At 34.9% G+C, this 26383-nt stretch overlaps 1 protein-coding gene across 1 annotated transcript in view; it reads right to left on the bottom strand.

The window, feature by feature from the left end:
• The window catches only part of CFAP47 (cilia and flagella associated protein 47), a 338108-nt gene that overhangs the window by 269637 nt on the left and 42088 nt on the right, over positions 1–26383 (bottom strand). Inside the window, exons 23-29 of the mRNA XM_059824083.1 lie at positions 24097–24197; positions 22717–22876; positions 16648–16840; positions 15005–15214; positions 4652–4752; positions 2240–2368; positions 198–429 (exon numbers count right to left, since the gene is read on the bottom strand). Of these exons, the coding sequence (XP_059680066.1) occupies positions 198–429; positions 2240–2368; positions 4652–4752; positions 15005–15214; positions 16648–16840; positions 22717–22876; positions 24097–24197 (1126 nt within the window). The remainder of the gene's footprint in view (positions 1–197; positions 430–2239; positions 2369–4651; positions 4753–15004; positions 15215–16647; positions 16841–22716; positions 22877–24096; positions 24198–26383) is intronic.

Here is a 26383-nt window from a genome sequence, read left to right on the forward strand (position 1 = left end):
GGAAATATATTTTAGAAGATTAAAAATAACACCTGAATGACATTTTCGTGTAAACAGCACATAGATGCTACAATTCTAATATACGACTGTGCATTAGCGTGTGTTTATATTCCTCAGATCATATCCAAAACACTTTAGTATATACATTAACACGTTATTAGGCAGACATAAGTTAGCTCTAAGCAGATATGAATTACCGTCTCAGTGAATATGGTATGGAAATAGGATTTTGTCCTTTAGACCAACCAAAGAGAGTGAACCAATTCTTAACAGCAGTTAGGGTTCTCTGAAAGAAGATGTACTCCTCTTTATCTTCATCGGGAAAAATTGATAACTCAAATTTATTTTCTCTCCCATCACTTTGACTGTTAGCTTCACTCTCTTCACTCATCTTTTCATCATTCTCACTTTCAAAAGTAGTATCCGACTCTGAATCATACACAAAAAAAGAAATCCAGAAAGAGTCCTTATTTTCCTATTTTTGTCTAGTATAAGAATAGTTGGGGTTTTTTTAACACACAATTGTTTTTGGAAAACAAAAAACTGTCAGTCAGTGAATGATCAACTTATTTCAGGAAGAAACAATTTAAGTGACATGTACACGTCTTGGGAATAGAACAAATTATATTCTTGGAATCTAATTTCACTTAAAGAAAAAATTATTACCCAATCAGAAAAAATGAATTCAGGCATGGCTTACAAAACCACAGACAGCAATCTTAAAGAAACAGTCTTACATACAGTTCCAGTAGGTATAGCTTTACTAGCTAGTCAATGCTAGTTCCTCACCCCAATCACATAGCATGGCTCAGTAAATGACCCATGTTCTAAGAGTTTATCAGTTATTGCATAGGTATAACTAAGCCTACATCCCAATCTATAAGCCTTCGGACTTTTCTACCCTCTGTTAAGCCTTCTATCTCCTAAATTCTGACCTGGTCAAAACTTAGATCATATATTTTAACAACTACTAGTTGTTAACAAAATCAACAATAACATTATTGCATAAAAGGTAACTAAGAAAACAAAGAACACTTTTCTTCCTAGCACAAATCGCTTAGATGATTCCATCTTTGAAGGTGTATTTTAATAACACTGTTGCAGTTTTAATGTTTCGTGAAATGATGCAAAAATAAAACTAATACCTTAGTGAATAAAAAAAAAAATCTTGTAAGGATTTAAGAAGAAAAAACAATACAATATGGAGAAAAGACACTCATCCTTTATAAGATCATCATGCAGTCAGATCTGAGTTTGTGCAGTTCTGCCTGCTGACAAGATTACTTTCCCCATCTTGTCACTGCCACCTTTGCCAGAAGTTATTGCCTTCTCAGATCTGAAACTGAGTGGCTCTTTTGAACTCTTCTTACACCATTCCATTAAAAATTAATCATGCTGGTAAAGAGCTACTATTTAATCTGTTTAACTACCCATATTTGTCTTAGCAATACCTTAGAGAGTGATCACACAAACACCAGCAGATCTGCAAGAGTATAATCCTAACAGTGATGAAACAGCAGCAGTAACTTCTGTTCTAACTTCCTAGTTACAAAATTAGCAGCTGAAAGAAGAGCAGCAACAGAACAGCCTCAGAAACTAGTCGCCTGACAAACTTACAGAAGATCTATTAGTTCATATGGAACAGCACCTTAACTGAGCCCCACTGACAATGGTTGGTTTTATACAGTACTTCATAAATTCAATAAAAATGTTGAAGTCTAACCTGAGTGTACAACTAGACCTTTGCAGAATATAGCATATTTACAGAGTGTATATTGACACGTGGAAACTGCCCTGTAACAATACAGTTGGTTAGTTCATGACTACAGAAACAATGCCATTCTTAGCAACTAATCCCTTAGGTTTGTTCAGTAGTTATTTTTCTGCTGCCTCCTCCATGGACATGTTATTGCAAATGGGACCTTGACATTTTTTTGTTTGTTTCTTTGTTTTTTTTTCCTTTTTTTTTTCTTTTTTTTTTTTTCCTTTTTTTAATAGTTTGATCGATTTCCCTTACCCTTAGTCTGCTAAAAGGAAGGAGATTTTTTTCTGCTTCTACATTCTAGGCCAGGCTTCCCATGATGCCACAGGAGAGGACAGTCTCCCCACTATTCATTGATTATATGTGCAGAAGCATTTCAGGCAAAACTTACAAACGTGAAACATATCTCTTTAAAGCAGGAAGCTGAAAAGCAGTTGTAAGAGCTCAAAGCATTTAAAGTGAACAGCTGCACTATACCTGACTGAGAATCTTCATAGGTTGAGTCAGTGGTTGCACCAAAGGAACTTGAGGAAATACTATGGGAAAGTGATTGTGGAGTATAACATGGATGCAGAACAACTTCTCCACTACTGCAGTCTTTACTGTCTATAAAACAAGATCACAAGCTGCAGTTGAGAAAACATATTTTATTGTCTGTACTCTAACAGTTTAAAAACGGATATCTGCTCCTATATTTTTCTATTTCGTGCTTCCATTAATCAAGTAACAGTTCTCATTTGACTCATGATGAAAATCTCACTTTGTTCATTAGACCAGGGACACACAAAAAAAAAATTACCTGCATATTTTTTTCCAATAACCGTATGTTTTACAGGATGGGTCTTCACACTTGCTGAAAAGCACCTATCAGAACAGTGCTAATTCAAGAATTCTAAGTCAAGAACAAAATATTCTCAAGAAGTCTCAGCATATCATTATCAAGCTCTTTCAGACTCAACAACACATATTTTACAAACCAAACTCAAAAGTATGTTTTATCAATCCATCAGTTCTGTCAGAACATATATTCTGACATTCTCATGTTGGCCTACGATAGCTAGTAGAGGGTCCTCTAATCCTGTCTCTAATGTCAGTCTCCAGAACAAGAGTAGAAGAGGAACCCAGTGTAGTTTCTAGAGTAGTAAACACACCAGTAAGAGAAGGAAGAACTCTGTATGATTATCTTTAATTTTTGATTGATGGCACTGTTATTTGTATGGTTTGGAGCAAATAACATAAGAGCATGGTGTCAGATATGTGGAAGCAAAGCCTTCCTGAATAGCTTTCAAAGCTACTGTGTTGTATAGATATGGTTTGGTCACATTAAACAGCATTCCAACACCAAAATAGTCTATACAAAACCACGTAAAATAAACTCAAGGAATTTAGTGGTAATGACTTTCTTCAAAACAAATAGAAACTGATACTGTGAACAAACCAATAAGCAATCAATATAGGACAGAAATATCCTATTACTAATGGCAGATCAGGTCTTATAAAATCATCACTCCATTTTTGGCTTAATCCTGAAGAGAAACCTACAAAGCATCTTCAAAAGACAAGCTTGCAAAAATGATCTATTGGTCACAAAAAAAAAAAATTAAAAAATCACACATTTACAAGAGATAATACTTTTCCCCTTTTGCTATCTTTATTTAATTGTGTTATGATCCATGAATGATATGGTACCTATACCTATCTTCCATATGAAAAAAAAAAAAAAAAAAGAAAAAAATTATTACCTGTCTTCTTGCTAATCCCTTTTTCAATTTCACAAGTACCAACTCTCTTTTCTCTTAGATAGCCCAAGCCACACACTTATTTTAAGTTAATGCAGTCTTAGAATTCACAGTCTTCAAAGCTAAACCTGTTTCAGACCTACGGAATGATTTGCTTACCTGAAAAACTTGTCTATTACATCAAAATATATCAGATCCCAACAACTATTAAAAAAAACATAGTTTACCACCTGCTTTGAGCAGAAGGTTGGACTAGATGACCCCCAGAGATTCCTTCCAACCTGCATTATACAATGATCCTAATCTCTTCCCATAAGCACAGCTACACATAAAGAGATTACAGATCACTGAGGCAGGTAGAAAGGGGGGGGGGGGAGGAGGCAGACAGAGATGGGGTTGGGGGGAGACACACAGGCAGAGATGTAGAGGCAGAGAGGCAGGCAGGGGGGGCAGGCAGAGAGACACATTGCAGATAAAAATATTACTAGCCTTCAAGGACAATAATTAGAAAAAAAAAAAAAACTGAAAACTACACACAGCAGGCAAATAATGATCACATTTTATCATAACATTTTGTGGCTTTCTTCTCTTTTGCTTTCTTCAAAACATATCCAACTGTTGTCCTAGGAATTACTGATGATCACTCTCTACCAATATAATTTAAATTATGTTCATTTATTCTTTATTGTTTGGGCTGTTTTCTCCACTCATATTTTAAAAACTTCACAAAATATTCTGTAAGATTTAGGCTTCTCCAATATTTTTTCAGTAAACATTACCTAATCATTTATATAAGTTTTACTCATTTTCAACAAAAAGAAGCTATTAAACTGTTTTAAAAATTGAACTGTAGTATCACACAGAATCACTAAAGTTGGAAAAGACCTGTAAGATCATCAAGTCAACCATCAACCCAACACCACCATGCCCACCAAACCATGTCCCGCAATGCCACGTCCACACGTTCCTTGAATGCCTCTAGTGAGAGTGACTCCACTACCTCCCTGGGCAGCCTGTTCCAGTGTTTCACCACTCCCCTTGTAATTAATGAGGAAAAATACTATCTTGATGATAACATCCCTGTTATCACACTGAAAACATTGATAATACTACTGGACTTAATGTAAAAGGTAGAATGTTGACTGCTTACTGCTTCTCAAAATAATTTGTTGATCAGAGCGGTGAAACGCCAAATACGGGTATAAAGTAAGAAGGCAATTCTCTGCTGTTGCAGCAACTTGAATTGAGAACCTGTTCAAAACAAAATTAAAAAAGTGATCATTTTCTATTTAGCCATGGTAACCAAGATATTTCAGCACAAGAATAAGAGACAGAATGAAAGTGTCCAGACAACTACTTCTCTCTTCTATTCTGGTTCAACAATAGAGTAAATAGATGGGACTGCACATGCCGAAATGGTGAAGTTTAGTACAGTATCTCCACTTCATAGTTTTACTATGAGCATGGATGTATCATTAATCTGAAAGTCCAAGAATTTGCAGAGATTTTTTGAAATAAATGAACTCTGTCTCTCTGAAAAGAAAAAACAATTAAAATTACAGCTGATATTTAGGAGTGTCCTAAAGGAGAGTGCTACACTTGCTAAATATATCCTATATTTTTTGACAGGGGAAGTTTTCTTGAAAAGCAACTTCTATTTTGATTTAATGTTTATTCTATAAGACTTTACAGAAATCTCAAAATAAATATTTAGAAATAAATAGATTCAATTTAAAAACAATGAGATATTGACTGCAATTGCTAGAATATAATAGAAATTGAGGTACATGCTACAATGTTCACTAGAGTATCTGTACTGTCTGTAGCAGCCATATTAGTGTGTAGCAATACACCTTTTAACCTTTTTTTTCATACTTCACCTCAATCTCTTGGGGTGCATTCAACAAATTATTGCCATCAATGGATCCCTGTCAGCCATCTATATATATGTTCTTAGCTCATTGCAGCCAACAGGTAATTCAATTCAGCTTAGTTCTTTGTCATTACATAGCTGGTTTTTTACTCCACATTAACTTATTAACTGACATTAATATTAATTAACTATTTTTACTAAGCTGTCAAAAATACAAAGAAAAATGTATTTTAATAATTCAAACAGCATACTGATATCCATCTTGATTTAGTATATTTAGAATTATGCATATTGAAAATAAATGTTGCACAGAATAAGGAAAATATTTTCTATTTTCTTTAAATTACATATTGAAGGATAAATTCCTATTTAATGTAAATTTAGATTAATATTAAAAGATATCACGAGACCTTTCAGACCAATTTATAATATGACGTAACTACCTTCTACTGCTTTGTTACAGAATAACATAATCAAGGAAAACAAATGTTTTAGAAGTACCAAATAGTAGCTGCTCTTTCCTCTTTCATACTTCCCTCTGCAAACACAACATTCTTAGATATCACTTTCAGGAGAACTTTATTAAATAGAGAAAGGCTCCAACAAAATCCATAGCCATCTTTCTTATTTGCAAATATTCACATTGGGACTCCAATTTCATAGCTAACAGTTATTTAAATCAAAAATCCAGCTCTGCAATGTTTTGGGTTGTTCTTAGGATATGTTAATCCTATTGGAGCTTGGCTAGGAGCAGGGCAAGGGCCTTGGCCAGTTTCACCTTGTAGCATAGTATTTCTTTTACCTAACTTCATGCTTTCTGCTTTTATTCAGCAACAACCTCAGCAGCAGGACATCAGCAGGACCGATGACTACAAGAGGTATATCTACATCTATCTATATGTACAAAAAGTACATTTGTACATGCCCAAACCAGGTGTCAGAGCAAAATATTTTTTTCTACCTTTACCGAGCCATTTAAAACAAACAGGATCAATAACTACAACACAGAAAAGTTTGCCAACTTTCAACCTGTGACTTTACTGTGATAAATGACAATTCTCAACACTCTGCAGGCATAGGTTAGGTTAACTTCAGACAACAGAATTGGGGTCAGGGATGGAAGAAAACTGTATGAAGGTTAATGAAAGACATAAATCTCAAGTTATATGTAAGTAACTCAGATGTTTGTATTGTTGGACTTAGTCAACTTTCTGATTTCTCAGTTTGAGGTGAGCACCTCAGCCATCTCCATCCTCAATGCTGATTTGAGATTTGGGAATATGCCAAATCTTCATTCATGCTCTGATTTGCACAGTAATGAAACACAGAAAAGTGTGCTTGAGAAAACTGCAGTACATCTTAACTAGTTACCCAAATTCAATGAGTGATACTACTCAAAGCAACGATACTATTGCACAATCTAGAATATAAAGAACAGCCATTGCTACAGAACACCTGTGTACAAGTAAATGCCTCAGGCTTCATGGTGCTGCTGCAAGAGAAGCTCCTCCCTGTTCCACACTGCTAACAATCCAACAAGGGCATGCCTCCTTGGCTGCTGTGGTATTATAGTAAGAGAAATGAATGCATTCAAGCCAACAGCAAACACATTACAAATACATTATTAACTAAGAAATTTAGAAGCTTCAGAGTGTTCATAAGGTGAAAAAAGATAGGACAATGATGCACCTGTGCTGACTGAGCACAAGTTGTGAAGCAACACCAGGAAACTGCAAGTGATAGTAGTGAGTAAATCCCTGAGGCAGGGGACAGAGAACCTCATTTGCCAACCTGACCCTTCATCTAGGGAGGTTTGCTGCTTGCCTGGGACTTTGATCCAGGATGCTGTTGAGAGACCATTGCAGCTTGTCCAACCCTTGGCCCTGCTACTCTTCCACATGGGCACCAGTGAAGTTGATGGGGAGACCTGGAACATACCAAGCAGCAGTGCATGGCTTTGGGGGCAATGATGAAGGGAATGGGGCACACCTGGTCTTCTCTTCAATCATGCTGGCAAGGGAGAAGAGCTTGAGGATCAGTTGATAGATCCTGCAAGTCAACAATTGATTCTGCAGCTCATATTGACAGCAAGGATTTAAGCTCCTGTGACCATGGGTCTGCCATGGCTGCAGTGACCATGAGATGGTGGAGTTCAGGATTCTGAAAGGAGGAAATAAGGCAAAAAGCCATATCACAACCCTGGAATTCAGAAGAGATTACTTTGGCCAGCAAAAAGGGACTGAAGGACCTGCAATACGGGGAGAGACTGAGAGTTGTGAGTGTTCAGCCTGGAGAAGAGAAGGCTCAGCGGGATCTTACCTACGTATATAAATATCTGCTGGGAGGGAGTAAAGAAGATGGAGCCAATCAATTCTCAGTGATGCTCAGAAGAGCACAAAAGGCAATGGGTACAAATTGAAATACAGGAAATTCTATCTAGTCATAAGAAAAAAAAAAAATAATTTACCATGAGAGTGGCTGAACACTGGAAGAGTCTGACCAGAGGGTTGTAGAGTCTCCATCTTTGGAGATATTAAAAAACAAACTGGACAACAGTGTTGATTCTGATTTGAGGAGGGGATTTAAAGACGGGACTAGATGATCTCTGAAGGGTCTTTCTAACCTCAATCATTCTGTGACAATAAATATCAGCTCACTTATTGGCCACCTGTACACTCATCATCATTAAGTATTTTAATATGGTATTTTCCCAAAAGTGGGATTTGAAATGAAACTTCAAGGGGAATAAGTCAGTAGCTATAAAATTCATATGAGTTTCAGAAGATGACACTCCATTCATGAGGAAGCATGGCAGAAAAAAAAAAGGCACTAGGAGCTAAATATTTATCATACACATTTCAGGCACTGAGATATGGGGCACCAGACAGAAAAGCATGCATATTTCCATACAAATATGGCAAATACATTACAAAGACACGTATATTCTGCACGTGCTTAAAATCATCTTGTACCACTGACCTTTATTTATAACACCATTCATTAAGTGAGGTTACAAAGGTATAAGTCTTGTGCAGTGGTTGTTCTATATTTGCAGCAAAGCTTGACTAAATAATATAAAAGTCTGTGTTGGATGGAATTTTTTTGTCATCACAGTTGGAGCTTTAGTTTTTGGTGATCAGCAAATTTCAGATGTTGGTAAACAGAATATGTTAATGGCCATTCTCCCATTCTGTGTTCTTTGGAAATATGCATTCAAGAATAAACACTGAAATAACAGTGGCAATGATGGTTCGTGTAGATAACAACACTCAATATAAAAGCAGTTCGTTCACTTCTCTTAAATTAACTCTGATTCTTTTTCATTTGTTTGTTTTAATGTTTGTGAAAAGACAAAAGAACCTGAATCAAAATATATTTATCCTTTTTATTTTGCTCTATAGCATTTCAGACATTTTGTAAGTAGAAACAAGTGATTTGTTTTGTATCAGTGTACCCCAAATGTTCTAGGAATACAGGCATAGTTAAATAACCCTTCTTCAACAGTATTCATTAACAGATGCAGCATATCACTAACCATTTCTAAAGAGAAAGAATGCAAAGCCAGTAGGGTCTAACTGACATCTCTGTAGCAACATTGCTTGGGTAAATTAAAAAAAAATATTTAAGGGAAGTTCACACTGATAGTTTAGGAAACAAAACAAACTGCTTGCAGAATTGATTAGTGCCAAAAGGAAACTTGACATGAGTGAGGCATTTTACAGATCTTTAAGAACAAGGAATAACCTAGACACAGTGAACAAGAAGTTGTAATTTAAAAATAAATAAATAAATACCTGCCCTCCCCCCCCCCCAAAAAAAAAAAAATCCTTGAACAGGTCCAGAGATGACAGAACTGGAAAGGAGAGGAAAAGATGACCCATGCAAGCTCTGCCATTTCTATTCACAAATGAGCAGTTCCCCAACACTGAGGAGCCCTTATTCTTTGTAGCAGGAGCTCACATTTCCACAGCAATCGAAATAATACAATACTGAATAGTGACAGATACATGGTTTCACACGATATGCAAGACTTATTACTGGGAAAGTAGCCATGTTTTTTCTAGTAGCAGCAATGATGTCAGTTCTTAATTCCTGAATAACAGATGCTTCAGCTGGCAGGGACCATCAAAACTGTAGAAAGCCACAGGCACAGAAAAGAACAGGAGTGATTAATGAGTTTGGACCATCCTGGTTTTCAAAAGCACTCCCAACTATCTGAAGTAAAATGCCAATATATTATTAAGTCCGATGAATGCAACAAAGAAGCATGCAAATATCAAGAACTCCAATGTTTTCTAGTTCCCTGCTCTCTCTGAATTTAAATGATATTGAAAGAAATTGTCAGCTCTTATTCTCTAAGGCATGCCAGCAGAATACATGCATTGGACATTTGCCAAGCAGTGCCTGTTAATGAGCTGCATGATGTATCCTCAACAGCAAAAGTGAATGTACTGTTTCCCTCCCTGAGACACTGAGATCTCACGGACTATCAAAACCACTGGAACCGATTCAAAGCTGGGTGGGTACCTTTTAGTGATTATGTCTCAGTTGCATCATGTTCTTATTAGAGGCTAAGATCCCTGACATCCTCTCTTCCTGAAGTTCCAGACATGTACAACATGAATAACATCAGAAATTGCATGAGCTCCTCCAGCTTCCCAGTGGGAGAGGGAAAGAAAATGGTGAACTGTAGAACATGGGAGGCAAGGACCTCAGCACATTTGTGTCATCAATGATCACAGCAATTTATCTACCCACCACATGTGGGGAGGGGTTTGGATATGTTGCTTCCCAGAGCACCATTTTCCTTGATTGTATGACACAACATATATCTGTTGTTTACTACTTATTTTTTATAAAGAATAAGTTAAATGTCATTTCAATCAGGATGGCAGAAAACTTTCTCTCCTGCTAAATTATTTGTCTAATCAGCAAATTAGAAGATATAATAACCATTAAAGGACAAATACATAAACATGCCATGTTTGCAGAGGCTTTTTTTAGTTTAATTTTTCAAGGTGAAGGAAATAAGTGTCATAGCTAAATATTTCTTCCCATTTATTAAATAATTGCTCAAGACATTCTTGGATTTTATGTTATCTTTTACTTCTGTATTTCTATCAGCCCTATGCAAGGAAACTCACTTATTCTGCTTTGGAGTCAAAGGAGCAAAAAGGGAGTACAGAGATTAAAAATAACATTAGAAATTAACTGCAAATTCTCATTTAAGGCAGTCATTAAATAAATATTAATGCACTTTCTTATGATTCATTTAATAGTATCTGTGCACACAGTAAATTACTTGCATAAATGACAACCATATATCTCTTCAGTTTTCTTTTACACCTACATATAGCATTGTTTTACTATAAAATATGATTGCCTATCGTCTTTTAAATGTTTTCCGTAAAGTAGCCACATTCAACAATATCTATCCTCTACCTAATGTTCACTCTGATTTAAAGAAAAAAACCACATTATTATTTAGATGGACTTAATATGGACTATGCAAATCAATCCTACTGAATTTTTAGATCTGAATTTAGAATAGCAAAGCCTAAGTAAAAAATGGCCAAAACAGAGTATTTTTCTTGTCAATACTCATGCTTTGAAATATGCCTAGAATTAGTTTTGTTTAGATGTTAAGTCTCCTTTAAGTAGTTAAATACAGGACAAGATATTTTACCAACATATGAAAATAACTTTTTAACTTGCTTCTTTAATGCCATCCCAGAACACAGAATATGAGTTGAAATTCAAAATTTTAGTTCAAATAATTTAAAAATACATATTATTAATTTGAAAATGGAAATATAAAGAGACAATACCTGACAAATTAATACATCTTCAGCAACTGATACTGTGAGATTTCATGGCCTATTAAACAAACCAGGACCCTATTCAAGACCAGTTAGCTTTTACAAGTGTTACAAAAGTTTATAGGTTTCATTGTTTTCTTATTAAAGATCTAGAAGACCCCGAAATCTTGTCTTCCTAAAAGACTCAAATTTACAAAGCAGTTTAAATTCATTAGTTACACAGTTCGAAACAAACTGCTCAAACGCTTAGATAATTAGTTGAAACAGGTTTGAAGTTTGAACACATTGCATAGGTCTTCCATGGAGGGGCAACGGGGAGGGCTGGGAATAATGAGGGTAGATATGCAGAGAACAAGAAATTGCAGCTACAGATTACTGTAGAGTAGAATATCAAAGCACATAGTAATATTAACAGTAGTAACAAAACCTAAGTCTGGATAAATTATCATAGACTTTAATAGAATAATAACGATATGCTTAGGATTAGAGAATCGGGCACTTCCTTAGACTTTTCCAATTGAAGGAAAAAATTCTTTCTGGTTATGATAAAAATAATTTCTTCCAAAAACCAATATGAAAAATAGCACACACAGAATCCCAGTTGTATTCAGGTTTTACACCACCTGCTCCTATAGCCCATGCACACATGCAACTCCCTGACAGGAAATCACATATGCATTGGCAAGCCAATGTTAGTTCTGTCCCTTAACAAATACCTATCTACCATGTTTTAAAATATAGCAGCAATTTTAAGATGATGAGCGTGACTTTTTTCACCTTCACAAGCAGAGATGCCCTTTAAGGTGATGACTTTTATTTGGTATCTTTTTTTCAAAAACACATTTAGTTTGCTTTTAAATTGAGGATGGTATCCTTTATTTCATTTTAATGGCAAATATAGGAAAAAGTTTATTACACAGAAGAAAGGATTATTTCTCTATAACAAGTTTTGAGAAGTTGCTAGTGCATTATATAAAAACAGTTATTAAAGCTAAATATTGTGCCTGCTCAGCAGCTATATTTCAGACCTCATCATAAGCTTAAATTATTCTTTTCTCATAATTACTGCAAGCTTTAACACACATTTATGAATCACATCCCACACAATGATTAAATTTTAGAATTAAATAAAATTAATAAAGAAACAGATTCTTGGCTGACAACCTACACATAAAAATATAAAATACTAAACCAATGTGAACAGCAATAAGTGAAAGGTCCATAAACCTTGCATCAAAATAATAGAAAAATTAGTTTTACGCTTAGGAAAAAGCCCATTCTAAGCTGTAGGGTGGAGATACTTAACCCTCAAAATAGTTGCTTTAACTGAAAATATTAACTGCAGGAATGACATTTAATTACAACAGTACCTATCTTTCCTCCTCATGCATACACCCATTCATCCCACCATGGGGAGAGATAAACAAAAGGGACAAATGCTGAAAACAGTTATTTTTGTACACAACATTTAATAACAGATTTGATCTCCATTTACCAGGAGCAGGGGAGACCTTCTGCATTGCTTTTCACCATTAAAATTACTTAAAAAACAGCCTACTACTCTAAAATAAAAATAAGATGTATGAATTTCATGTTTGCATATGTCTTCATCACTGAACAGTGTTTTAAAGAGACGAATTTTGGTCTGAACGCTGCATATAAATTGCTGTCAAACTCTAGGTGTTCTGTCCTAAAGAAATTTAGGTCTAACAGGAATTAGACCACATAAATTCCTAAGTATTTTTTAGATGTAGAGCTTATATTCCCAGATAATTTCAGTACTTTTGAAAACGTCAAATGCTTTCTCATGTAGTGCACAGGATTGCATTTGAGGAAATATATAAATAAATAAATAACAATCTAAAGCACATCTGTCCCTTATACCTTCTCTCTGATAGTGCCTGCTTCTGCTGATGCAGCTGTCCAGAAAGTCCCTTTAAGGCAGTGCAGAAAACACTGAAGAGCCCAGAGGAGGGAGGGAGAAGATACCAACAGTTTTCCATACTTTGCTACCCAGTCCTGTGTCTCATATACCAGAAATATATGAGAAAAGACAGTATCCTATATGCTTTTCACATGGGAAGTATGGTCTAAAGCTGAAGCGTACCTCTAGCATACTTTTATGAATTCCTAGCATTACACATACAAAAACACACACCCCCATATATATGTGTGTGTATATATATATTTTAGAATCTGTAAACTATAAATTGGACTGATGTAGATAAGCCACATCCATCCATGCAGTCTTGTGTCACCTGGCTGTTAAAATGATTCCTTTTTATCTTATGCCCCAAAGAATGCCTTCACTGAGATCATGAGTCGGCCCCCTTATTATTCATGAATCAACTGTTTCCCTATAGAGCTGGTCAAAGATACTGCCCTGTTTCTTGCAAATTTAAAAAAAAAAATTGACAGAAGCATTAATATACTAATCACTTAATAGTTCCCAACTCCTGTCTTGGAACACATATATGCACTTTCCTTCGCTGTAGCCAAAAAAAAAAAAATCCACAAAAAAAAAAATCTAAAACCAACACAAAACCCACAAGTAAACAAACACACACACACCAAACCGCACACAAAAAACAAAACAAAACCAACCCACACTCTTCCACCTGAACAATTCCATATTGATCTTTGGTATGGATAGTAGCCTCTAGATTCCTAGTAAGCTAACTGAGTAACAATATTACAGATATTGCAGGAAGAACTAGAGATCAGGAAATGCCTCAACTCAGAGTATTCAAACTCATAGACTGCCCTGCTTTGAAAAGCTTAAAACCAGAGAACATAAAAACAGAGAAGGAAAAATTAAGGATTCAGATATAACAATAGAAGAGGAGTTAAAAGTGATATTTTAAAAAATAATTAACACCAAAGAAAGGGAGGGCACACGCTCACACACAAAAAAATAAATACGTAGTAGTAGAGTGAAAGGGAAAAAAAAACAGACAACATGGAGAGCAAGAGACTGAAGAACGACACACACTGAGAAAGGGAGGGAGGGATGTCCCTTTAAAATAAGACTGGGATATGTTCTTTGCTGGTTCCTAGCAAAATTAAATTCTCACTTCCAGTGTAATTCCCCCTTGAGAAGTCTCCCTACCTTTACTCTTAAGATGTATCTATCTTCTTGAATTCTTGGGTACCAGATGAATACCTGAAGCTTTTGAGAGCACAGAAAATTGAATAATCCTCTGCAAGATCACCCCACTGCAACTTTGTAAAGATTTGCAAATAGGTGGTAAGAACCACCAGCTCATCCAGATGCCATTAGGATAAAGCCAGAAAAAAGACTGTAAACCAGTCAAAAACATTTCATTGTTTTAAAAAAGGAAACATAGGAGAAAGGCTCAATGGAATAAAATTTCTTAGAGTTTGGCTCAACACAAAATCAGACCACCTTGAAATTCAGCATGGAATACACTGTACAATTTTAATAGGGTATTTTTCAAAAAGCAAAATATTTTATAATAGAAAACATTGGGATTTGCAGAATCAAGACCACGTCTCTCCAAAGCAATCTGAGAAGACTGAAGTAGATATAAGAATTGACAGGAGGTATGAATGAGGTACAAGACCTTAAGATGGCCACTTAGATGAATCTTACCTTAGAGACCAAAGCTGAATTTTATGTTTTCAATTTGTAATTCAGTTGAAAAAAGAAATACATTTCTATGTTTTATTTTAATTTTTTTTCAGAATTATTTTTGTATGCCTTTACCCAGCCATTATGAGTTCTGTGTCTTATATCCAACTTCATCAGTTTGGACTCTGCCCCAAAATGAATTTGAATTGCACACATTACCTGTTTTCTTCTTCATCGATGAAGAACATATTCCCTAAAAATGACACTGGCCTAGATGATCTGAAGCTGATATGACAAATGAGTTCCTTATTTGTGCCATCTGATGAAAGAACAATATCTTGTCCTTCTGGGAACTGTACAGAAAAAGGGTAAATCCTGTCACCATCTTCAAGTTCAAGCTCTGGAAGTTCAACTTGAATTTGTGATTGCCTGTGTTAAAAATAAATAGTAATGGTGTTTGTGCTCACAGGATGACAGTAAAAATTTGATTCACAGATTCACAAATTTATGAAACTGCTTTCCACAGTTAAATACAGAAGAATAACTTCAGTTTTGAAGTATAAATCAGGTGAAACTGTCTAAAGAATTAAAATTACTTTAGCATTTAGATGCTAGTTTGTTTTCTACATACATATCTGAACATTTTATACCGACCCACAGTAGTTCAACATCCAAACGAAGAGCAGTTTCTACAAACTGTGCTACCAAGCGTGTAAATATTACTTACTTCCTTTAGATTTCCTAAACTTAAAGCCTTCATTAATATTGATTAAACTGCATTATTACACAACAAGGTAAAGTAAATTTTAAAACAGAAATATTAAGGGGAAATTCATGAAGATACTTAAGATGCTTTCCCCAGTTATGTAATTTTAGGCTCCAGTTCTGAAATAAGAATGGCAGTCAGTCCAGGCCCATATGGAATCCTTTCAGTTCCAACCGCTGAGTTACTGACAATACACAAATCACTTGATAAATTACAACATCTAAAACAAGATAAGACAATAATAATTTGAAGGTAAAGTCAACTTCATTAATTTAGGGCAACTTAAAGAGTTTTGGTCCAATTCTTCTGGTATTGAAATGGTACCTACATAAGCATAACAAACGAATATTACTGCTCTTTACTAATTACAAACGGAAACGTTGTATCTTAGAGACCAGAAAAGCATATCTCGACACACATGTGCACAAGAGTGCTTGGAAAGACCCAATTATTAAGATTTCTATCAAATTAGAATAGGTGTGGTGCTGGGTTATGCTACGTAATATGAAGATTACCAAAAGGCTCTCTTATAAATTCAAATAACAAGATAAAGTGGGTGATCCACAGAAAAATGAAAAATATATGGATTATTTACTATATTAAGTGACAGGATTAAAACATTTGTGCTGTACTCTTTGGTACTAAAATCTTGCTTAGGAAGAAAAAAAACCCAGTGCTTTATAATCTATGGGCTAGAGAAAATAAAACAACAGAAAGATCTTATCTGATCACAATGTGAAAAAAGAAATAAGACTATGACCTTAGTAGCTGGCTAAATTTAATAAAAAATCCTGGTAGGACTTTCTTCTTAATTTTTGTGCGATTCAAAGTAATTTCAAAAGCATCTGACAGAGTTAATAAATCAGAAGATGGTCACCTCATAAAGCAAGAATGTTTTGAGGACAGAACATGGGCTTATTGAATGTACAGCAATATTAATTACATGAATTTTCTCTTAAATATGCAAACTCTTTACTCTGCTGAGCAGAAAATTAATACTAACCTTCACAAACAAAAATTAATTCACTTTTTCAGAAGAGAACAAAACCAAGAATTATTCAGGATTTCTGTAATAAATTTATTTTGAGATTTTTACCTTAAATAATCTTGTGGAATGACATTGATGGCTGTTTCAGTTTTCACATCCAGAGGAACTGGCATCAGCAGTAAAAAGGGGGGATCAAAACTTATTTTTGGTGACTTCACAGTGCCAGACAATGTTATTTTGTAATGTGATGGATTATCATTTAGATACACTGATATTTCAGATGCGTAAGTCCCAGGACAAGCTGTTAAAAATATTAAAAAAATAATAATAATAATAAAACAAAACAAACAAAAAACCCCCACAAAATTATATTACCATAAATATATGCAACTAAAAGAGTTATAGTAAGAGGTTTGGGGTTTGTTGTTTTTTTTGTTTTGTTTTGTTTTTAAAAATATTCATCAGTATTGCTTTCTTACTCAAAGTGTAGCTTAACATACACTAATGTATCAGAAGAATTATTTATTAAGAAAGCTTAGAACACTTGCCTGTAGCAAACCAGATATCTATTTTTTAATTTGTTGGAAATTTTTCAAAGTTCTTCATTTACTGTATTAATATTCCTTTATATGTAACATCAATGTAACACTTCTCAGAATTTTAAGAATTGCAGTCATATCATAAATTACACTGATTAACACAGAGAATGCTAATTTTATATAGGAATAAATATCAGAAGCATCTGACTGCCAAGACAAGAAAAAGTTGGTGCCTTTTAAGATGTCAATCACTACATTTTAACAGATGACTAAAACCTATACTGTTGCCAATTCAGCGTCACACAAGCAAGCAGGACAGGTTCTACCCTCCACTGAGAACATCTCCCATTTCCTTGTCTTCTGCCCCTTCTCACGCCATCTTGCTAACAGCTGTAAGGCAGTTTTCTCTAGGATGGAAAAGCACATTTTCTTTCACTGATACGGGGAGTAAGGTGCTTCCTTCTGCAACCATTACACTACCAAAATGGTGTTCCAAAACATGCAGTGCCATTTACCAAATTTTCAGTCATTTCCACCTGCAGAAGAGCTAGCAAAATAAACAATTTTGAGGACCAACTAATGAACACCTCTTGTACTTAGAAACAAATCTGCAAGACCTGTTGTAAGACAACCCAAAAACTTTAATCTTTTCATTTTTGAGAAAAACATCTTTCCCTTTGACTCCTCTGTGTTATCAGATTAGTAAGTATGGAAACATCCTCACATAATATTAAAGAAGTAAGGAGATAACAAAACAAACAATTTTGTATTTTATGTGTCTGTATGAGCACATATATGTCACTGCAAACAAAATACACGTGACAAGCTCTTCTGAGATTAGCTTGGGTAATTATTTTCACAGCCTGAGAAAGAGCTACCATTGTTTACGTAGACAAAGAAGAAAACCTAATGTCTTCAAAACATTTTGTCTTATTCCCTCCTCATAAGAGCCTATTTCTTCATGGAGATGATAATAAAGGAGCTTCACAGAAGCCTGTTAGCTCACCAGAACTTGGCCTGTAGATCCCTTCATTTCAGACCAGAAAACATGAAACTGGCAAAGTGAAAACCAGATGAAAGGGGAATTTGCTGCAGCGTTTGCAACATCTGGCTAACTCCTTGTTAAATGGAAATCAACTTGTATCCCAGGTGAGAGAGCATCAGAGAAGGTCATGGAGATGTGTGAAGAGCCAAATGGTATTTTTATCATGCTTGTAAGAAAAGATGTTCTATAAAAGTTACTCCCATATACGAGCAAGACAGTCTACTGTCCTACAGCTGTGCTCTAACTGAACCATATTTCTGGTATCCTATCTTCATACATATGTATGACATATGGTAAAGGAAAGTGAAAAGCCATAACAAATACATGCCATAGGGATGGAACACCATGAAGTAAGAGGAGCATATGTCAATACCAAAGAATATGCAATTTTCACTAACTCATGTTTTAAAATATTTGTATTAACCATAGTTCCGAAGTTAAACCATCAAAAGCTAGGAAAGAATTATGTTAACCTTTCCTCATACAAACTTTTCATCCATACTGTACATAAAAATTCTAACAAATCTATTAACTACATGATGACATCCATTTGCCATAGAGTCCCTGACTCGCCCAGAAGGCAGAACAGACAGTGCTTATTCTGCATCTCTGATCATTCTGTGTGTGGCTCCACACGTTTACTAACATCAAAATTCTGCATAATATGTAAGCCAATAATTTATTGCTTATGTCAGAAACACCAGGACTTTGAGATATTGTCCTCATTTTAAACAGACACAAGGACAAAAAAAGTGAATGATTCCATCAAGTCTTGTTCATTAGTTTGTAATGCCTAGGACCAATGTTTTCAGGATATTTCATGTTAAATAAATTACTTTGAAATTAATGAGAATTATGTCCTGAACTAACAGCTGAAGTCATGAATTTATTCTATTAATCACACTTTTAATGACTACTGTCAAAGCTTGTGCTGCCGTTACCATTCCAATATGCCACCATTAATTGCTATAGGGCAAACAACAAGCAGTCCAGCAGATGTGAAAATTTTCCTTAGGGAGATTTGATGGTATTTACAAATCTCCCAATCTAAATTTGCCAAGAGGTAACAAAATCGCTAGAATTATATGGGAAATTTCCCCTCTGTCTTCTCTAGATATATTTATTGAGGGAAATAAGCATTCATTGCCTTATCTTAGAAAAAAATCTGAATAAAGGAACACAACTTCTCAAAGTACATATGTGCATATAGTCATTAGCTGCTTCACTTTCAGTGTAATTTGCACTAGAAAGCCCATCCAGTTCAGAATGCCGAACTCCCTAGCATGCTATCCTGGGACTATACTTTATGCAGATTCCTTGTTAATAGAAACATAAACAGACTATATTTCTGCTGAAAGTCAGTTATACACATAAGCAAGTTCTCCTCCTGACACTGCTGGAGGAGAAATATTTCAAGTCCCCACACCTTCTACTCTACTTGTTTCATTTAAACTAGAAGCAAAAGCTAGTTTAAACAGCCACATTTTTAAGGACGTCCATATTCCTTGTTCCTCTCTGGCAGCACAAACCATATTTTTTATTTATTGCCCCGCCCCACCCCCCCCCCACCCCCCGAAATCTTAAGTGTATAATAGCATGGTTTTTGATCTTTTGAGAGTGGGTGGGAAGAAAGTAAAATCACCATCTGCTCTTCTCACTCTCTTAAGTTGGTATTAGATTGTTATTCAGTTCCTACACTTGTCTCCCAAACAAACATTTTTAATTTAGTTCCCTTGGACTTTTGGATAATTCATGCCTTATTGCATATATACACCTTCAGCATAAATGGTGCCAATGAACAATTTGCATACACTGAAATACAGACTTCAAAGCAGAAGAGTCACAGGTAGTTAAAACTTAAAAGGTAAGCCCTACAAGAAAAAAATAATCAAAAGTAAACTAATCATTTCTCCACCAAAACTGTTAAAGGGCATAGTTATTTAATATCTTACTGTTGCAGGAGAAAAACCCTAGAAGATGGTCATGATGGTCATCTGTGCCCATTATATAATCATCACATCTTCCAGGGACACTGAACTCCTGTTAACTCACTAGTGCATTTGTGAGTATTTTTCCCACACAGGATCCGAGAGCACGGATTTTTTGCAACTCAGTATGCTGCAGATAAGTTTTTTTCATACCACAACAAGATATAGTGAAATTTTTCATATACTTTTAATGTCTTATACTATAGTACAGCAGAAGATCATATTAATATGCCTTCAGTTCTTGAGAATCTCTATTAAATTCAGCATACTTTTCTTAACAGGTAGCATCATATTACCATGCATTTAATTTAACACTGTAGCTTACTAGAGCATTTTGCATTCTCATTATTATAATTATTGTGGCATATTTAAGCAAATTACTGTAATGCACACTCAAAGTTAATTTTAAGGTTTGTTCACCCTCACATACTACAACTTTACAGTACAAACCTATGAAGGTGATTAGCACACCATATTCATTAACTAGGTCTCCTGTGTGAGTTATGATGTATCTAATATTCTCTTACAAGAAAGAGTAATTATATTCATCCTTCATAAGTAAACTGAGATTTCAAGTCCATATTTCTAAAACTTTATAAAACTGAACATCTGAAAACAGATAACTTCCAGATTTTTCTCCTACAATATCTCTCTGTATTTTGTCTGATCATCTTGTCATCCTCCTCCCACTGTTTAACCCTTTCTGATTTTTATATTCTAACATTTTCTCACACCCTGGGACAATATTTTCATTCAATTCACCTAGTATCCTTGGATTTTTTATTTCATATTGCTCCCAAAACAAATTCTTTAACAAAAATTTTAATCTCTATTCTATTTTGATAACCTACGTAAAGTTATCACTAAAAACTGATTGAGGACCTGCATAGATGAGATGAAGATGAGATCACATCATTTGGTTCCAAAACCAAAGGGTTACACAAAGTACAAAATAGAACCTACGTAGTAAAAAAAAAAAATCTTTATTGCATTAACACATTTTTATGGCTGTTTCATAAATGTGTGGTTCAGAGCCAAAAAACAGGGGGTTTGCAATTTACTTTGGAGGAATGTAGGGGAAAAGGAGACAAAGTGATGCATCAAAGCCAGAAACATGCTCTAAATATTTTTGCTCAGCCTTCCAATAGTAAATGGCATTTAACTTTCTTCTAGCAGTTTAATTTGTAATTATATGTAATCTAATAGAGTAATTTAAATACATATTTCTAAAAGGATACCTCATGCACAACTGCGAAGTGTAAAAACTACAACTATAGATACAGATTAGTTCAGAAACTTACTAGATATTATATGCACAAAGAAATACTACTTCAGAAAAGTCAGAATTTGCTACTCAAAACAAAAAATAAAACAATTTAAAACAAATAACCTTCTAAATAATTCTGCAAAAATCATTATATATTAATTACTTTTCCACTTCATGAAGCAAAAATAACAAGTTGATGTGATTTTTCTTAAGCCATAAGTTGAAGACAAAAGCTACCAACAAGGCATAAAACATAATGGAAAAGTGTTTTGAAGTACAGCAAGCAACTCTAAGGAACACCTGCAATTAAATACTGCTCTTGCATATTCATAACATGTTTGCAGAGCAACATTTAATACAGTCTTAATTTGTCATACAGAATCATGGCAAGACTCTTATATCCTTTTTTTTATTTATTTATAATTATATTAAATTGTTCCCAGTGCTCAATTGAAGTTATAGATTTCAATCCTATTATAAAGAATAGCAGCAACATCTTTCTTTAGGACAGGGATGCTCACTTGCTGACTCAGGATCAGATCCAACCAACAAAACAACTTTTCTTCCCCTTCAGAATACTGGGACCCCAAAAGTAGCCACTTAAAACTGAGAAAACGACTGAGAGTTCCATAGGTGTCAGCTGCATACACGGGTGAGCTTTACCAACTCAAATACAGTGTTACATTCCTCTCTACCCTAAACACTTGACTAGGAATAAAGTAGAATCCTAATATTCATGTTCTGCTATTCCTCTTCTAGTGTATGTGGTTGATTACCATCTTCCTGCATGCTCCCAAGTTTTGTTATAAAACTATTTTATGTTTTTTACTTAGGGTCTGGTTGCCTGAGCAGACTACTCAGAAAATACCATAGCTAAGTGATTTTATATCTCATTGAGGCAGGAAATGTCCATTCTTATCTAAATTATGGCTATTTAGAAAAAAAGTTTACACACATTCCAAGTACTCTTGGAAAGCTTTAGTATCTAAGTCAGTCAACCTAAATGCACATGAAGGAGCAGTATTAAAAACGATTCAGCTATCCCAGCCTTTGATGCTTTATATGGGCAAAACTTCATGATTTATATGTGCAAACCGGACTTTTCAAATAATGCTATCAAGTTACTCCATACTTTGCGTTAGGTCTGCAGCTGTCTTATTTTCTCAGAGCCACAACAAACCTTTCTTTTGGCATTTTAGTTCGTTAGTCAGTCATGTTAGCTGGAAGTTAATCAAAACAAGCACTAGTTATGATTCATCATAAAAAGTCATTTAAACAAATCTATGAAAATGGTATATTGGCCAAACTATCTGTAGAAGAATTCAGAAAATTTCTTACAAGGGCAGAAGAATACAGCAATACTGATTTTTTGTCCTGGATCAAGGAATCCAGTCTGCAGACTAAATTTAAAAATACCGTCTTCTGTGGTTTTGCCTGCATCATCACAATTCAATTTCCATGTCAACTGCTGCCTTGAGATATTCTTCAGTTCAAGCTTCTGTAAATATTTACAGAGAAAGGAGGACATGAAAGAGGGAAAGCAGCAAACACCATGATACTTTTCACATTGCCCTATCCTAAGCATTCTTTTTGCAATCAGATCAGAGTGAAAGCAAGAAAGCTCTAGAAAGCAATGAAGAACCCAGTTTATTATGTCTGTAAGGTGAGAAGATAAGTATGCCTACCAGCACAGACTAGATGCTTTCCAGTTGCTCACTACTTTCACAAAGCGCAATACTTTCTTTCTAGAATGGAAAAATTTCATTTATGCGACGTAAATAGATCAAAGTGTCATAGTGGGACTGCTTAGCCAAACAGAAATTATGAGTTTTTCCGGATACAAATGAAGCACAGCAAGCACTAAACACATGGCTCATGACATCTAGACTTACAGGTGGATATGTTGAAAAAAGAAAGAAGTTCAGAATAAGTTTTCAAAACCCATTCTTTCAGTTCAATAAGACGAAGGTGGAAACAAAAAAAAAAAAAATAATCCATTCCTTTCTCTCAGAGTTACTCTCTCAACTCCTAACCCATCCATAGCTAGGAAAAGGTCTTGACTTTGTATTATCATTTTTTTCTGAAGATACTTGAAATAGAGTTTCAAGTGTTTTCATCATTGTCAAAAATTGGGGTTTTTATAATTTCCAAACAAAGCCTTTGGAAATCAGAAACAATAAATTATGTTATGTTTTGCATTCATACAGTCAAATTCTCTGCATTCCAAAACAGAATGGCTGTGGCCAAATATCCTATTTAGTGCCTCTTTCCCATTAAGCCCTAAATCATGACCAGGATTTTTTTGAGAGAGTACCAGTTGGCACAGATCAGTACCATACAACATACTGGGACAGCAATTTAACTGTATGGACCATCATGGCACATCGATTGCATTCCTGCACTGTCGGTGTCTAGTTTATTAGTATAGGCAGCAGAAAATCTTTGGAAGTAAGCTATTTCTTACATAGTTCACGGTCAGTTTCTCATGATGCCCACACTTTCTCATATATCAGAAACTCAGGACAAGCCGAATTTTGAGTTTTGGAAAAAACATAAAATCAAAACCTGAACAAAATTACAATGGGAAAACTTTTGAATATTTAAACAATATATTTGGAACATGACTGAATTTTTAGTTCAAAAGCTGTATTCTTTTCCCAGTCATTTTTGAGTAATTAAAAGCTACAGCCAAAAACAACAACACTTGTTATTACATACCTGAGAATTCAGACTTTCATCAGCAATATTGAAATATATGCCACTTGAATGTTGTGCAAATTTAAGTTCCATTGAGGAGAACTCCAATGGTGATTTAAGTACTGTTGGAAAAAATAATTTAAGATGTTTATATGGCATTTTTTTGACAAATATTTCCTCAAAGTCCCTTCATAAAATCATTGTTTCTGCACCTGGTTGGCAGAAATGTTTCTCCCCCTATTTTAAAGCTGTATTTTCTTTCTGTTGTTCCCATACTATATACATAATTGCTGTAATTTAACTTTCTGTCTAATTATGACCCTTTAGTTACATTAAAATTATTTAAACTTTCTATCTACCACACTTATAGCATCTTTCCTTCATATGAAGATGCTATAAACACACAGCCACTTGATTGTCCTATTGCAGATGAATGCATTTACACTTGTGATGGTAATCATCAGAAAAGACTTGAAAGATTTTATAAAAAACAGAATTTCGTATAGCTGGAACAAAGAAACCATCACAAAGGATGAAGTTTAAAGTGAGCATTTAGAAAAACAAAGGTATATGTTCCCACAGTCTCATTTTGCTTCTTGATTAAACACTGGAAATAAACCTAGCAAGCATACAGTATCCTTCTATTAAAATCTGCAAGTTTGTTTCACACTCAGTGAGGAAGTGTGTTGATCAATTCTCTTCTTCCCCTAAAAAGCCCAAAGGATTTCCTAATCACTTATCTCACATTATGTAAACAACAATACTATTCGTATTTCTCTAAAGCACAGGCATATAAACTCTTATAAATTAATATTGTTTCAAAGTAGGAACCTAATCTGCTGGAAGGCTTCCACCAATATGCCACTATGTCACTCATGAAGTCTTCACCTCTCCCAGAAGCTGCCTGTTCAAGGAAAACACAGCACAACTGAAAGGCTAGGGGGGGTAGATAACTTCCTTTCCCACAAAAAAAATTGTGAGATTGACTATTTTAAAAAAAAGTCAGCTCACATGAGGTCATTACATTGATAATATGTCCCTTTCCTTTGTGTCTGGCTGAGGTAGAGCTTGTGCCTTTTCCAGTTGACTTCTCTGTTTTGTTTTTGTTTTTTCCCTCTTTCAGTGCTCTCTTGTAAGATAAGCAGTCTCCAAGGGAAAAGTCTTACAAGTATTTAAGTAAGAGACCTGCTTTCCTTCCCAGGTGCTGAAACAGTCTACAAACTTTGGTTTAAAAAAAAAAAATAATCAAAAAAAGACCATGATGGACTGAAAACATATTGACTACACTGAAGTTAAAAAGACTGGGTTGACTACTCTGAGATTATTGTGATTCTTTTCTCAGGGTGAACAATCCCCAGTACAAACATCAGATATAAGCTATTGATTTAAGTGCCAACTGCACTGTCCTGTGCAGTCCGAATGCCAGTCAACCACAAAAACTGTCACAGGGAAAAAAAAAAAAAAAATGAGTGGAAAACAAATGTGCCATAAAACACACAGTAGTGAGAATTAGGCATATTTGTCCAATCAAAACTTTGAACTTGCAAGATGCATCTTACCCACTTTTAATTTTTAAAGTGATAATCTGAAATTATGAATCAATAACAGACATAATTTTTAAATTGACAGAATGTAATAAAATTATCAAGTTCTTTTTAAAAGTAAAAATTATTTGGCTAGTTGCCTGCGTCTGTATGATTATGTGAAATACTGAGTGGTCACGACATTTATTTAGACTTCTTTCCCTCCACCCAGCCCACCAAAATTCCCAGTAAGAATCTAATTCCAATACTCAAATTTAAATAGAAGCCACACATTATTTTTTCAACTATTTCTTAGAACTGAAATTATTACATATTCACTTTAATACTATGATTACTTGTTATTGGCCAATACTGGTACTTTGAAGAAATTCTATGTGGCAGCCAAGCCTCCTTCAGTGCTCCCATGATGTTTAAACATTACACAAACATCATTCCAGGAAGACACTCAGCACTTAAGTCTCATCTCAAATAAACAGTGACTACATATTAAAAACTGAGATGAGGAAAGCTAGTGGATTCAAGTATTCATAATGTGTAGGTCTATATGACTATAAGGATCAGACAGGAGACTAGAGAGAACCACAAATTATTTCTAAGAAAAGCAGAGAAGAATCATTTAAGATATCAATTCCTTGCTGCAGGCAAACGGCCTGTAACTTTGGCCATCAACAAACTCTGACAGGCCAGAAGAGTGCACTTCTACACATAAAAGCAAACAGAAGCAAATTGACTAAATTGCCACCAGCTCTCTCAGATGAGATCAG

Source organism: Gavia stellata, chromosome 1, assembly GCF_030936135.1.
Source record: "Gavia stellata isolate bGavSte3 chromosome 1, bGavSte3.hap2, whole genome shotgun sequence".
NCBI lineage: Eukaryota > Metazoa > Chordata > Aves > Gaviiformes > Gaviidae > Gavia > Gavia stellata.